Here is a 15,600-nt window from a genome sequence, read left to right on the forward strand (position 1 = left end):
TCCTCGTCTGAAGCTGTTCCCAGACCTGTCACAATTTTCAGCACTTTAAAAATAGCCCCAAATAGCCTACACTCAGAAAGCTAACATAGCTGGAGATCACCTGAGCAATCGTCTAGTAGTGATTATGTTCACCAAGAGAGGGCGCTGTGAGCGATAAGGATTTCATCGTTGCATGGCGCCGCTGCTTTAGCCACGAAGAACTAAATAATGACCGATCATGACGAGAGCAAAGCAATGTTATCATCGGTTATCAAAACAGAGAACTATCTCTGTCAAGGTAATCATCACACACAGCCTATACCTGTTAAAGTAAATCAATACGGGTTAGTGCTGGTTTACTATTGCTTAAGTTAAAATGCCTTCACAGAATGCCTTCACAACCTAAAATGAGCATTGCTGATGTCCGTATGCAGATTTTAAAATGTTTTTTGTTTTTGTTTTTTAATCGTTTATCCTCCAATTTCAGATATTATATTCAAATAAAACTTCAACAATATAAAGACCTGGTTGTTTACATGATGATTTTATCTGTTAGCCATACGCACAGCCATTGTGGAAATATGTGGATGTCTGCCTCATGGATGTCTGCCTCATGTTCTGCTTATTTATGCAGTGTAAACTATGAAAAAAGTGTGCTAGCTGATAAATTATATAGAGAGCTAATTATATAGAATCTTAGTAAGCTGAAAAGATATAAGTTGTTGACAAACTGAGTTTAATAGAATCTATTTTGCTTGATTTGTTACAACTTTTATAAGTCTCTAGTAACGTTGTTCTAAATAGTTTTTCCTGGTCTAACTAATTAGTTCAGGCCAAAAGATGATAGTAATTGATCATTTTAAGCACAAGTTATTAGTAAAATATGCAAGTTTCATTAATTAGTTAGCTAGTTAGTTTCGCCATTAGCTGTTTCTATCCAAAGATGTGCACAAAACTAGGATATCGCTAAACATTTGCGAATTAAGCACTGTTTAGATCCAATGAGTCAAAAAGAAACAAAAACTTCACTTCCTGATAAACTGGCGCCAAATATAAAACAGTATAACAGAATTTGTTTCATTAGGGGGAGCATCTGTCAGCATTTTTTCTTACATTAAATATATTGTGCCCTAGAAAGACAAAGATGAAACACAATGTGTTTTTTAAGGGCACAAAACCACTCTTTGGGACCACAGCCCAGTTCTGGAAAATATCTGACAAACTTTGGCTGAGGGATTTTAGAATGACAGAAACAATATTTCATTCATTGTCCACTGGTTTGTTCAATGTCATTAATGTCATTTTATCATGCTCGTTTTTGTCATCACATGATTTGTTATAACAAAATCACTTTTTTATGCATACTAGAATTTATTCTGTTAATGTATTTCCATCATATTTTATGCACTTTTTTTCTGACAGAAATTTTATCCCTGCACATCTTTGCATTTTCATTAAACATTTTTATGCAAATTCTAAAATGTGCATTGAAATAGGTGGATGAAAACATAGCTACAGTTTATATTACGCTCTCCAATATGGGACCAATTGTGAAAAAAAACTGAAAATTTAACAGGTGATATTTCTCTGCATAAATTTCTGATGTGCATTTAAAAGAGCACTGCATTGCACACTTATTGTGTTGATATAAGAGCAGATATTCACAAAATACAACTCACCCCAGAAACCTTCACTGTTAACAAACATTAGCTTGATGTGTTGAAGTGGTAAACTAACATCCTGATGAACAGCCAGCAGCCATAGCTGTAGTAACTCATAATCATTTACTGGGAATGTGTGAAAAAATGCCATGTAGGAACTGCACCATTCAACACCATTGAAAAAAAACAAGATGCAAAGCGCCATCGGTGAAGAAATTAGTTAACAAAGCTTGCTCACTGCATTCCTCTTTCTCCATCTGTAAACTGTGCTGCACTTCTGGTATGGCTTATAATTTACATCATGAAAAACATCTGCACGCACATCAACACAACACACATGTTTTAGGTTGCTCTTGTAAATGTGCATTGAATGTTGACAAAGTAATGCAATTGTTCAATCAATGATTTATTAATTTTCTTTTTGGCTAAGTCCCTTTATTAATCTGGGGTCGCCAGAGCGTAATGAACCGCCTACTTATCCACCATGTTTTACGCAGTGAATGCCCTTCCAGCTGCATTCACTGGGAAACACCCATACACGGCCATTCACACATATACACTACGGATAATTCAGCTTACCCAATTCACCTGCACTGCATGTCTTTGGACTTGTGGGGTAAATCAGAGCACGCGGAGGAAACCCTCGTAAACACGGGGAGAATATGCAAACTCCTCACAGAAATGCCCAGCCGAGGCTCAAGCCAGGGACTCTTGCTGTGAGACGACAGTGCTACCCACTCCACCACTGAGTTGCCCTCAATCAATTATATATTATTTTATTTATTTCTCAAAAACATTCCTGTCAAAGTAAAATCAAATGTAAAATTAGAACTAGGGCTGCACCATATTAGAAAAATCTGATATCGCAATATTTTATTTTTCTGCAATAAATATTGCAATATGAATACAGTTTCACAAGATAGTTGAATTAGTTTTCTGACAAGCCCAACAGTATTCATGTACAGAAATTGAATAATTGCAATGCAAAACAATGCTTTTCTTACTTTGGTTTGTCTTGTGTCCAGTCTATATATCAAAAATTCCTAAATCAAGTAAAAATATTCTTTAGTTTTCTACTTCAGGAAAAATAGGCCAAAATTATGAGTTTTTCCTTAAAACAAGCTAAATTTTTTGCCAGTGAGGAAGAAAATAATCTGTTTTTCGCTTTGGAGTATTGATTTTTTTTCTAGAAATAAGTGAAAAAAAATGTTTTTTAAGAAGTGTTAAATCATATAAATTCTGTATAAATACGAAATAAAATACAATACTGATGCTAAAATTATATACTGTAGTACGCAGGCCTAAATTGAACCACTGGAGTCATATTAGCTATGTTTCCATTCACCTACTTTTATGCACATTTTGAAGATGCGCATAAAAAATGGTTAATGGAAACGCATAAAAAAATGTATGTGCATAACTTAGTAGTATAAACTTTTTATTCGAAAAGAAAAGATTGCATAAACTAAGATGGAACCACTTTTTTTTAACCGATAAATTCCAGCATGTGCATTAAAAAAGTCGTAATTTTGTTATAAAAGATCATGTGATGATCAAAATGTGTATGAATGGACAAACCAGCAGGCTGAGCTCTGTAAAGCAGGTCGCACACCAGAAGCGCCGCTCGGCGGCGCGCAGCGCCGCGCAGCGCCACGCAGCGCCACGCATTTTAGAATTCTAAACTAAGGTTTCTATCAGGATACACACACCGGCGCCGCAAGTCGGCGGCTGTCGGCGGCGCCCGGCGACGGCTCAGGACGCAGTTCATTTTTCAGCCGCGCCACAGAGCGCCATCTGATTAGTTTCATGTTAAATATCATTCGAATGTGCGCGTCTGGTGTGCGATACTTTAAATTGTCATGTACGCGCCGTGTCGCGGCGCCGAGCGGCGCTTCTGGTGTGCGACCTGCTTAAGGCATCTAAAATGTTGTTTTGGTCATTCTAAAATGCCTTTATCATTTTAAGTATTAGTGTTATTATATTATTAGTCATCTTCAGAAATGTCAATAGTGTCTGTGCTTCACATCTGATGCCTTCAAATGCCACCACGCGTTTATCACGCAAATCATTTATTAAATAAAGAAAAGCTTGACGCAGAATCTCCTACCCCAATAAATTCCATTTTTACTGTTGATATTTGATGCCAGTTAATCAGAAAGTGATGATTTTGTTCTCTTGGACTCGTTGGATGGAAACAGTGCTTGATTCGCACATCATTTATGTGATATTCCAGTTTTGCACATAAATTTAATTAGCATATTTCGATGGAAACATAGTTATTGATTTATTCAATGATGTCTTTACCATGTTTTTGAGCTTTGAAAGTAGTAGCCAAAAGAGGGACTGAATCCTCTCAGATTTAATTAAACTTAACTTGTGAATGTAGAACAATGAATGTAAATGAAGAATTTTTAAACTCTGAAATGTAAACTCTGAAAATACACTAAACTGCATCAAAAATATCACTTTTTTCTTATTTTAAAATGTCAGTACGCTACATGTTATGTTGTGCTACACAATATGAAATTCAGAATGGGCGTATGCTTTTTAAAGACATTGGACAATGCTGATATTAGAATATGGAGATGGTTGTAGCCTTTCTGAAGCATTTCATTGGCTCCTGAGCAAGACCCCTTTCTCCAGTGTAGCTGAAAAACATGGGTGACATCTTGACTTAGCAGAGCAGCTCATACATGCTGGATTCGCACAGACAACAAACTGGTCTGCGACTGCAGCCTCAAGGTTAACCTGTTACTATGGAAACAAGTCAGCCAATCAAAAAACAGCAGACGGTTGCTATGTTGACTGCACCCTTTTTGTTTTAAGGATGACCTATTTTTTTTTTTTTCCCAGAGCAAGTCGGATGCAAGCGTGTGACGCTGTGGCACATAAACACACAGCACGAGAGGTAGGAAAACAGGTTGCACTTTTACAAACACAAGTTCATATGTTCAAGTAAAGGATTTGAATGAAATATAAAGATATATATAAATCCCTGTGACCTCCTCCACCTGTCTGTAATGTAATTGTCCTGTGAAATGCGATGAGATTTTGTCTCAATGGAGGGGAATTCTTAAATACCATACCATGACAGTGAGGCAGTTGTCATAGGAACAGCATGTACCACAGTGAACGGCTGATGTGACTGCAGCTTCAATGGGTAATTAGGGTAAACAAAGAAATCTAATGCAATCCGTCATCTACCTGAGTGTGTAAAGTAATCAAAGCTGGTTTAATCAGAGCCTGATCACATCCAGATTTAGAATGAGAAATATCCTCTGGAATATATGCCCACTTTTTTTTTTTTTTTGCATTGATGCCTTCAGACATTGCAGAATGCAAATATAACCCAGGCGCACATCTGGTTCTTTTGTGAGTCAGGGGAACAAGAGTTTTGAGTATGTGGGCTCTTACATCTGTAAACGCCTTTGTTAAACCTGCTGACCCTAAAGATGCTGAATGTAGTTCCTCTCTTGCCATGCATTTGTTTTAACACACACAAATATTTAGTGTTTATGAATAGATATTTTTGCTTGCTTGATTAAAATAGATTTTTTAAATTTAAAACATATAAAATCTGATTAAAGTGAGATTTTTTTTCACATCAATGAGCATAATTAAAAAAAAGAATGAATGGCATATTTCTCACATTTCTGTGTCCAAAGTCCTTCACATAAAAATCTGTCAACTGGGTTTTTAAAAACAAGGAAGTTAGTGAAAGTCTTGATTTTTCCAACACAGCCTCATTCTGAAAACATAGCCCTATATATGTTTCTGGAGATCATGAATTATGTATCCAGAAGTATGTTTTTAAAATGAATGCTACGGGGCGGTGTGATGCTGTTCTTTTTTGCGCTTACCATCTGACCGCTTACCTTCATGTGGACTGCTTTTCCGCTGTTACCAGTTTGTCACGTAGCTTGCCATGTACTGTACGTCGGCGGACTTAAAACGCAAAGAGGAGTTGACCACGACGATGGGGTTTACGTCCGGTGAAGAACGGTTCCAGAAGCAGGTAAGACAAAAACAGAAGCCTAAAAATAAAATTAACAAGTAAATAACAGGGTGAGAATGTGGTAAAATCTGAAAATGTGGTAAAAATTAGACAAGGGCTTTCCTTTTTTTGCATTGTTTTTTAAGACTGTCAGTTGGGTTTAGTAAAGTGGGGGGAGGGTGCCTTTAAAAACACTATTGGTTGGGTTTAGGGAAGAAGGTGGGTGGGTCAGTGGATGGGTCAGTCAGTCAGACAGTGGCCTCTGGTGGATTTGCACGAAAACAGCAGGCACGAATGACCCTTGTGAGAGAAATTTGAGATCAGAAAAAGCGCACACAGCGGCCTTTGGTGGATTTGCAAAAACAAGAACCGCAAAAAGACTCATTTGGCGCTCTTCAAGAAAGTATATAAGGGTACATTTTCAGAATGAGCCTGGGTTGTTTTTTCCTTTTTTTAAGATTTTGTTATTCACACAATAAAAAAGCATGGAGTATATGTAATCTCTTATATTCAGTGGAGATCAAAATAAGATTTACAAACAGATTTTTCCAGAAGTACTGTAATCTTTGCAATTTCAGTTGTGACTATACCATGGCATTTTAATAGGAGCATCTGAAAAACATTTAAATGTAGCTTGACTCCTGCTGCAGAAAACTTTCCATAAACCATGACACTTCTTTACCCACTTTGGTTTTAGTTTTTCCCAAACTGACAACAATAAAAATATTTTCCTGTCAGATACCAAATAAATTAAAATTAAGTGAAGTTTGGACATATCCTGTGTCCACAACAAGGTCCTTAACAAAGCTTAGTCTGGTGTTTTGATTCTTTCAGCTGATGAGATTAAGCTGCTGACAGCTGCTGACAGTTGCTTACTGCAAGGAATTATCTTAAACATTGAGTATATGTACATCGACACCAATAATCTGATTTTAAAACAATTAAATCAATACTTTGATTAAGAGTCTATCATTTAAACAGCAATTTTCGATTACCTTTATCCGACTAAAGTCACAATCGAACTAAACAGAAATTGATTTAAGAAGTGTGGAGTATGCCGATGCTAGTCGCATTACTGAAGTGCAGAACAGACATGTAAACACTTTAGTGAAACTATTACCATCGTGTAGGATTTTTTTCGCATTTTGCGTCAGGGTAGCCCATACATACACGGCTGTTTGACACTATTCTATGCACCTACCATATCAGTAAAGGACCATAGACACCTGCATCATGAAATGCAGAGCTTTTTTTTCCATACGGTGTGCAATATCAAATTCCATTAAAACAACACTCTTCCAGCAGTTCATACTCACATCCAAAATCTTGTTTGTCACAGGGGGCATGCATAAAATTTTCCTGAATGAAAGTAAAAGTGCCAAACTGCAGTTAAAGTCAACAAATTCAAAATTAAACAACTGAAATTACATGAAACTCAGGAGGAAGTGTGTATAGCGCGTTGATGAAATTAAGTTAATCGAATTATGTGCTATAACATGCAATACAGAATCATAAAAAGAACATTCAAAAAACAACTCATGTAGACACCTTAATTATATTATTGTCTGGGTTTGTTAGATATATGAGGTAATTGGACGCAAATGCCAAATTTACATCAATAATCTCCAAGTTTTTTTTTATTTAGAATATTAGGACTGGGAATCTTTATAGGGCACCTATTTTACCCCTTTTTTAAGATTTAATATAAGCCTTTTTTGTCTTATAAGCCTTATAAGTTTCAGCTCAAAATACCCATTAGATTATTTATTATACCTTTTTAAATCAGGTAAATTAGCTAGTTCTCTCCGCCCACTGTTCCCATGTGCGTGTCAGAGAAGTCAATTCAAGCCTTTCTGCAACAATGAGTCACACAATGTCGATATATACACATACACACACACACACATTTAGCTTTACACTGCTTTGCATGGCAAATGTGACAGGATACATATACAATACTACATAGACATGCTATTACGCATCTGTCAATTAAATTCGGTGGGCAGAGAAACCATACTCCTACGTCACTTTGCAGTGGGCTTCAAAATGGGAGGGGTTTGAAGCTTTTTTTAACGTCAGGAAATTCCAAAAATTTTAATGAAAGTTTCTTTCGAAAGATGATTTTCATCAAAGATGCCCTTTAAGGACTTTATGGTCCGATCCAATTCCAATTCTGGAAATCAGGATCCAATATACACTTCCAACTTTACATTTGAAGCAGAATTTGAGTTTTTATGCTTTTGTTTATGATTGGAATTCTATGGATGACAGTACTGCCATCTTAAAATAATTTATTTTATTAAAAAATAGTTATATTTAGCAAGAACAAGCTCTGAATGTAACATAGAAATGCCATAATGATAGAGAACAAACAACCCTTATTCCAATAAGAGAGCATTCAGTTGGCAGTTTTGGTACATGGGTTGGTCAAAGCTATTTATTATCTGTTTCCAGCTTGTGCCCGCACCGTCTCACATTATTACCGTTTTATTTGAATAGAAAATCAATTCAAAGTCAAGAAAGAAAGAATCACAAAGCATCAATGAATAGATTGTTTTTTTCTCCCAACCCCACAGAATATACAGTAAAAACTCAAAATATGCTCAAAAACTGCTCTATTACTCCTGCCATGATATCTTCAGTTTAGGAAATTTTAGGTTCTCTAATTTTGATCTCCACTCTATATCCCTTTAAAATATTACATTAATTAGCGCTGCAAATGTTCAGAAAAAACAAACTTTTTTTTGCTGTATGAGTCGAAGCACCTTGCTCTTTTTCAGGAATGATTAGAAGGCTTATTGTGAGAAAACACTATGTAAATGCTATATGCTTGGTGTTTTTTTCGAAGTGCTACTTTATTTAAAAAAGTATAAACTTGACCCGACATTTTTATGAATAGGCATTTTGATATAAAAACATTACAATCTTTTCCACATTAGTACTTAATTACACAGCTTTAATACACACCACCCTGTTGTTTGATAAGCAAACGCACAACATTAGCTGCCACACTAAACTCAACTGGTCTTTGAGATACACAGTATAGCTAAAATGATGTGGAACTTAAAAACAAACAAAAAACAAAATTCCCAAAGCACATAATCAAAACTCACAGAGATACTGCTGAGATAATTTTTCACCCAGAAAAATCATTCCAAAAGGACAACCGGAAAGAAACAAACACTTTCAGGAACACCAAGATCAAATTCCCTCCCCCTTTTCTTCATTTCTTCAGTTTGTAACATATTTACAACATCGCACCAACATTTGATGGCAACGAAGGCTTAGATGAGGGCTTTGATTATATTTGGTTGACCTGAGCCCCTTTCTTTGTGCTCCAGCCATTTGGGATAATTTAATCCAGATTACATTAGCATCAGATTCAAACACACCAAGAGAGCGGAGACAGTCCACAATTTATAGATAGTACGTTGACATTAGTCCATTGGTGAAGCTTGTCACTGTCTGGCAATAAAACCTCAACCCCCCTCCCATAGACCAACAGGGTGACATATACTAATTTTATATCACTTAGTTGTTGTTTTGTTTTTTTATCTCCCATTATTTCCATATAACATACAGGAGATTTCTTTTTCTTTTTTTTTTTTTTGCAACAATCAAATGTATGCAATCCCATTCAATCTGATCTGGATCTGGACGTGGACTGCTTTTGAAATGATGGGGGGAAAGGGATTGTCTGTGATACATTTCAACTGACCAATTATGTTATATTACTAACTGTCCAGTTGTTTTGTTTAGAGAGTCCTCCTTGAGTCCTCATTGGTCTCCCCAATCCTGAAGCGATTCACTTTGTGCTCTTTCTCAGATGAAGAAAAAGGCATATAAATCAAACAATCCACCGACAACAGCAAGAAATAAACCATTCTCTTGATACCACAGGACAGTGCTAGTTTCACTTTTCTTTCTTTTCTTTTTTTTATCCCTTTTCAAGGTTTTTTTAAGCATGCATCTTTTTAGTCAGGCAAAGTGCATAAACAGTATTGACAAAGAAAAACATTTACTTTACCGCATCGAAGTGCTGTGGTGACCCATGTGACAGTTTGAATTTATGTATGACCAAAACAAAAATAACATGAAAAGACATTGGGGGTCTCCTGTGAGATAACTTTTTGTGTGCAGTTATTATTTTTTCCACTGTCCCTGAGCTTCTTCTAATTATCTCCATGACAATTGCTATTTAACATCTATTCATTTTTAACATTTTAAATGTACTCTTGAATTTCTAAAGGGGGCTGTCTATGACAGACAACATGCTTAGCATGTGATCATTTGTGCTTAATAGAAAATATTTTCTTCACGTATAGGATCTGTTTAATCAGTCGAATTAGAATCTTTATTTCATTTCTAAAATTAAGATTTTATTTTAAAGAAATAGAGGCTTTGACTTTATAAAAATAGGACATTGTGTTTCCCACAGCTTTTACATAATAGATATATTTAATCCATTTTAAAATAAGATCAACTCTTCTATTAATTAAATAGACTTTTTTGCCAATATATGGCATTTTGCTTGGCAACAGCTTGTGATTGGCCCCTGATAACTTTTGAAACCGGGAACGTTATTTTGCTAAGGGCGTCAAATCAAGATACTTTTATTTTTTCTCAAATGGCCTTGGGAACACAAATATGTTGTGCTTTTAAACACTTTGCTTTTATAATAGACTTGTGCTCATTTTTTTTTCTCCTTTGGGATTTTCTAGGCATTAAATACAAGTCTGACCCGCAATTCCGATGGTCACTTTGTCTAAAACTACAGCATGTAATGACAAAAAAACAAGAATTGCTACTGTGTGATATGTTGTTCTGTGGTGATATGTCGTGGCTGGTGACTTTTTTTTTTCTTCTTCGTGATGGAGTCGTGCGACTAATCAAAATCATTTAGTCTGGATTTTCACGTAAGCGTTCTGACATATTGTGCTGCAGATTACTGACCTTTAACTAGACTTACAAAACTCAATGCTCAACTAACACTTGGAACCCATGTAAAATATATAGCAATGACGCATATTCCATTGGGTTTCGACACACACGTGTCCCTATTAAAGATTCAAGCCCCGGAGAGGAAAGGTCCCTTCCCCAGAGCGTCCCCTACAGCCCAGTGACATACATCTCCATGCCGTCATTGAAAGTAAAGATGGTGGTTGTGCTGGAGGTGGCCGAGCTCTGCTTCAGGTCAGGGATGCTCTCGTACAGGCTCTCCCCAGGAATAAGCATTGCTTTAGCTGGGAGATGCTGCAGTTTAGGGGTCTGCTGGGGGGGTGGAGGGGGTGGGGGCGGTTGTTGCAAAGGCTGCTGGGGCCGTTTCCGCTTAGGTCGCAAGGTGGCACTGGCATTGGGTGGAGGCCTGTCACGCCTCCAGCCTCCCCCACCCTCCATGGTCTCGTAAGCCAGGTCTGTTTCCTCAGTGCTGATGGCTTCATAGCAGTGGTCCTCCATGCAGCCTGGTGGCGCTCTTGCGCTTTTGCCCTCCTGCGGGGCCCACGTTTGGGGTTTGACTACCACACTGAAACCCCCGTCACGCTCACCACGGTCACCCCGAGCCAAGGTCCTATAGCCGCTTATGTCCCTTGTGGCGGTGGGCGATCCGGGCACGCCTCGCTTCTTTTTGCCCGGTTTGCAGACTTTCGAGTACATCTCTGTGATCTACATGAAAATACAGAGACAAACCATCTGAAATGCATTTGTGAGAGGGCAATTGGTGCATATATATTTTGACTCCAATTCCCTGTGCCTGATATTCAATGAAAACAATCTAGCATTTTAGGAATACATTTGTGGGTTTCCAGCTGCTTCTGGTTAACAGTGGAAGTGCGCTGGAATCAGTCACAGACATGTTTCTAGATTGTTTAATACTTTCAAGACTTTTTGACTGCATAGATTGAGAAGTACAGGATGTATATTTGGACGGTCTGGAAAACTAAATGCACGCTCACCCCTGCTGCAGATGCTGCCATATTCTCTCCCGCATGAGAGCCCAGAATACCCATCTGCTTGTGCTGGAAGATGACATCATCATCTTCTGGAGGTTTCCATATGTACTGCTCTCCATTTCCCATAAACACTGCCTCCTGGAAGTATTAAAAACAATTGACCAGAATAAATATTATATTACAGTTTAAGAGGCCCATCTTAAATAATAGACACTGGAGAGTAGAGCTGAGTAGAGTGTTATAAGACTACATCAACAATACTCTCCAAGCACAGATCCATTTTAAATCTATGCTTTTAAAGGTTTGGTTCACACAGAAATGAAATCGGTCATCACTTAGTCATCCTCATGCATTTTCAAATGAGTATGGCTTTATTTCTTCTGAAGAATGCTAAATGAGCTTTTAAAACTGGTGCTTTAAAAGGTACAGAAGCAGCTTGAGGTAGTCAAGTGGGACACAGAATTGTGTCATTAAGTTGTAACTCTTTGTACTCGCAAGTCAAATTTCTTAACACAACATTAGTTCGTGAACCAGGTCAGTTTTTACACTAAATTATTACCAGTAGTGTTGCCAGAATACTTTTCAAAAACCTTTATATTGCATATTTCCCACACACTGTTATTTTTACTTTTGCTTTGATTTCTCGTGACATTGCATCAATGGGAGTCTCCCATATTTCACACCCATCACCTGCCACCCTCACATTTAGTCTACCGCAAAACTCCCGTAATTAAATTTTGAACACAATAAAGTCACCTGGTCATCAACTTTTATATAGTATCCGACAGGGGTGCTGCTAGGGGGTGGTGGAGTTAGGACGATTCAAAGAGCACACACCGTAAAAATACCATTAGGGGGCCACCAGAACAACAACCCCTCGCTTTTCACTTTGGTCCGCAATCAAATCCCACGACCCCATTCTTAAATTTTATCCGAGACACCCTCTCCAGTAACTATCATATATCCCACTCCCTGGCTCACCAATTTTGTTTGCAAAACACCTAAAATGTTGTCATAAGGCTTGTACCGGCCAGCGGCACCCCGGTATCTGATCACCGCTGTCGCCCCAAAACCTGGTCCATTATACTACTGTGGCCTGGTAGTGCAAAACAACATTACAAAGTGTGAAACACTTTTACGAAGCTCAAAACAAAAAAACATTTCACCTATCACAATAAACAATTACATAGGAAAAACGATGTTACCAAGGACGAAACAAATTTACATTTTATAAAAATAATTTACAAGATGCAAAATACTTTTACCAGTTCTGAAACAAATTTACAATGAGAGATTCTTTACAGAAAGGGAATATACCACTAACATGCCCCCAAACCCCCTCATTCCCCGGTTCTCAAACGGGTTCTCGTTACTCTGGCCAACCACCCCCCTCCACCCCCTGGTCTCCCGGAATTACAGAGGCAAATATTGGTAGGTATGCTGTCATGCATCAAGCAGTCGATGTGAGAAATCCACAAAGACAAGGGTCAGTTGAGGAGTCGTTTTAAAATTCCTCTCCCTGAAAATAAGCCTATGTAGCATAATCAAGCTACAATCCTCCCTCTTAATGCCTGGCCTCATGTCTAACCATCTTCTGCATCTAATGATATTGAGCTTAATGTGTTTCCTGTACTTGGGCTGTAAGGGAACAGGCTGGTGCTTGCTGTGCACTTTCTCCTCATTGCTATGCAGGAGAAGCGGAAGGTGGGCAATGGGGTGTGTCACAGAGCCATTTTTAAGGCAGAGATTAGCATGTAGTTGTCGCCTTTTTTCGTTCCCCATAGCAATCCACTTTGTCTACCATTAGGACCGGCCCATTTTTCTAGGTCTGGCTGTGTTTGCCTTTGTTTCAATGATTGAGAGGTTTCACTACGTGTTTCCGCTGGTTGCATCATCCTTATCGTAAAGAGCTTGTGAGGGTGCAACACCCCCAGTGCTGTGAACGGATCACTAAAAACTCACAAGAACCATTGATTGGAACAGTTTTCTCACAGAGGAAATAATGAAGTACACTTGCAGTATACTTAATTGCGGGGCCACTTTACTTGCAAGTCTACACAAGTGCTAAGGCACACTATATAACTGAGGCCATTCCCAGCATACTTCCATTTATAATATTTTCCATTTTAAGACGCTATTTAAAACAAAATCGGAAATTACAGAAAGTCAAAGCTTTTAGTAGTCATGAAACAGCAAATAGTTTCCATTAGCAACAATGCTCTCATGTATTGCAGTATTGCGTTTGCAATTGTAACCTCAGCAAAATCCCTTTGACTGCTGTGTTATAGGACTTCCTTAATATATGTGTAGAAGTGATCAAATGGATTCACTCAATTATCTTATAGCATTTTGGTGTCAGTCATCTTTTAATATCAATTAGTCAGGTTTTATTGACTGAAACCTATCGATTTACTTATTTTGATTTGTAGTCCCTTGCTAGATTAGTAGGTAGATTGGCAGATTCTACCTTCGGGAATGATGGAAGGTTGAAGGCCTCCATGTTTTTCCTTGGAATCTTTTGACTGTGAGGGTGTGTTGGAGGTGGGGCTTGGTGAGTGGGCGGCGCATGCCTAATGTCCCCACTACTGTGTCTTTGTTGTTGTTGTCCAAGTCCCTCCTCAGTCTCCGTCCCATTGTCTCTCTTCTGGGCTGCTTTGTCCACTTTCCGGACCTTTCTGATGCAGGCGTACTCCACTGTCTCTTGCGGTTGAGGGGGTGTGTTAACCACTTGGGTGAGGGTTTCTGACTCTGGAATCCCACCCTCCAAGCAGTCCCCATCAGGATCAGGGGGAGCTGGAGTATTAGCAGGGACTGCCGGTGGGGCAGGTGTGTCCGTCTCTCCGGCTCGACCTCCGACGCCGTAGCGTGCATCTTCAGATCCACGAGTGGGAGAGGCGCGCCGGCCCACCTCGGCGTATGTGTGTTCCCCGTCCTCACCAGAAGGGATCTGAGGCAGCTGGCGACCCTGAGAACGCAGGTCGGAGTTTGAGCGACGGCTAGAGAGTAGAAGCAGATCCATGCTGGCAGGACGGTTCTTCTTAGAAGATTCTACAAAAATAAAGATGATGTTACACAAAATCACGAATTTAAAATAATTGGTTTTTGCTTTTTTTTTTTTTTTAAAGAGACAATGAAGAGATTTGCTCGAAACTGCAGAGGCAAAGGGCAGCAGACACATGCCAATCACTATAAAGTAAAAGTTGCTACATCTACTAAAATAACTGCTAAGGAAACTCCTGGGTTGTAGCTGGAACCATGCTCAGGCCTTCCCACCGGACTGCTGGTGTGTGTGAAGAACTAGAGACTATCAAGCTTTAAAAGATGTGATTGTACAGTACATACTCTTGCCATTGCAGTTGAGTCTGTTCATCTCATGAAGCTTGGTGTCTGACTTACTGATGGAGCGCAGCTTGGACTGCCGCAGTATACTCTGAAAAAAATACACAGGAAAACAACATAAAAATGAGTACAACATTTTTGTGTTTGGCTTTTCAGGAGCTTTTTTTAACCATTGGTGGAACTGCTGGGTTTTTTATTAATTTTGCACCACAAGAACTGAAAAACATTTTAGTTATCCAAATGTTTATAAATAAGGGGGACCAAAGTAGTTCTCGCTTGAGATCAGGTTCTCTCCTAGCCACAAAAGAAACTACCAGTATAATCAGTGTTCAACGATAGGCTGAATTTATTCCAAACTAAATGCTGACAATTAAAGGGTGAGTAAATGATGACAGAATTTTTTTATTTTTAACTATCTCTTTAATGCCTCATTCAGACTAGCAGCGACTTTGTAGCTGCCTGTCGCTTTGGGTGGCGACCTGCTTGAAACGCAGGGGTGTGTAGGTATATGCAGCACAAATACAACCGGCCTCTAAGTGGGCTAAGAGAGGATCACGTGAGCTTTACTGATCCTCCTATTTGCTGTCGCTCAAGAAAGTCGCTCTTCATTTGCATACAGTTGGAGGATTCTTAACTTTGTCGTGTCGCTCGACATGCACACCTGGTCGCCAATGGT

At 38.6% G+C, this 15,600-nt stretch overlaps 2 protein-coding genes across 4 annotated transcripts in view; one reads left to right on the top strand and one right to left on the bottom strand.

The window, feature by feature from the left end:
- The first annotated feature begins 188 nt into the window (after positions 1 to 188).
- The window catches only part of nkain5 (sodium/potassium transporting ATPase interacting 5), a 73,328-nt gene continuing 57,916 nt past the window's right edge, over positions 189 to 15,600 (top strand). Inside the window, exons 1-2 of the mRNA XM_087263166.1 lie at positions 189 to 277; positions 4,494 to 4,548. Of these exons, the coding sequence (XP_087119292.1) occupies positions 4,504 to 4,548 (45 nt within the window). The 5' untranslated portion in view covers positions 189 to 277; positions 4,494 to 4,503. The remainder of the gene's footprint in view (positions 278 to 4,493; positions 4,549 to 15,600) is intronic.
- si:dkey-70p6.1 overlaps positions 8,469 to 15,600 on the bottom strand; it is a 42,954-nt gene continuing 35,822 nt past the window's right edge. Inside the window, exons 4-7 of one of the 3 annotated variants that reach the window (XM_087263751.1) lie at positions 14,928 to 15,015; positions 14,053 to 14,633; positions 11,589 to 11,723; positions 8,469 to 11,298 (exon numbers count right to left, since the gene is read on the bottom strand). In XM_087263751.1, coding sequence (XP_087119877.1) covers positions 10,744 to 11,298; positions 11,589 to 11,723; positions 14,053 to 14,633; positions 14,928 to 15,015 — 1,359 coding nt within the window. In that variant the 3' untranslated portion in view covers positions 8,469 to 10,743. Of the gene's footprint in view, positions 11,299 to 11,588; positions 11,724 to 14,052; positions 14,634 to 14,691; positions 15,016 to 15,600 lie in introns of those variants that run through there. The other 2 variants (NM_001123314.2, NM_001045205.3) reach the window with 2 other exon arrangements.

This window comes from Danio rerio, chromosome 8 (assembly GCF_052040795.2).
Source record: "Danio rerio strain M-AB ecotype USA chromosome 8, GRCz13ab, whole genome shotgun sequence".
Taxonomy (NCBI): Eukaryota; Metazoa; Chordata; class Actinopteri; order Cypriniformes; family Danionidae; genus Danio; species Danio rerio.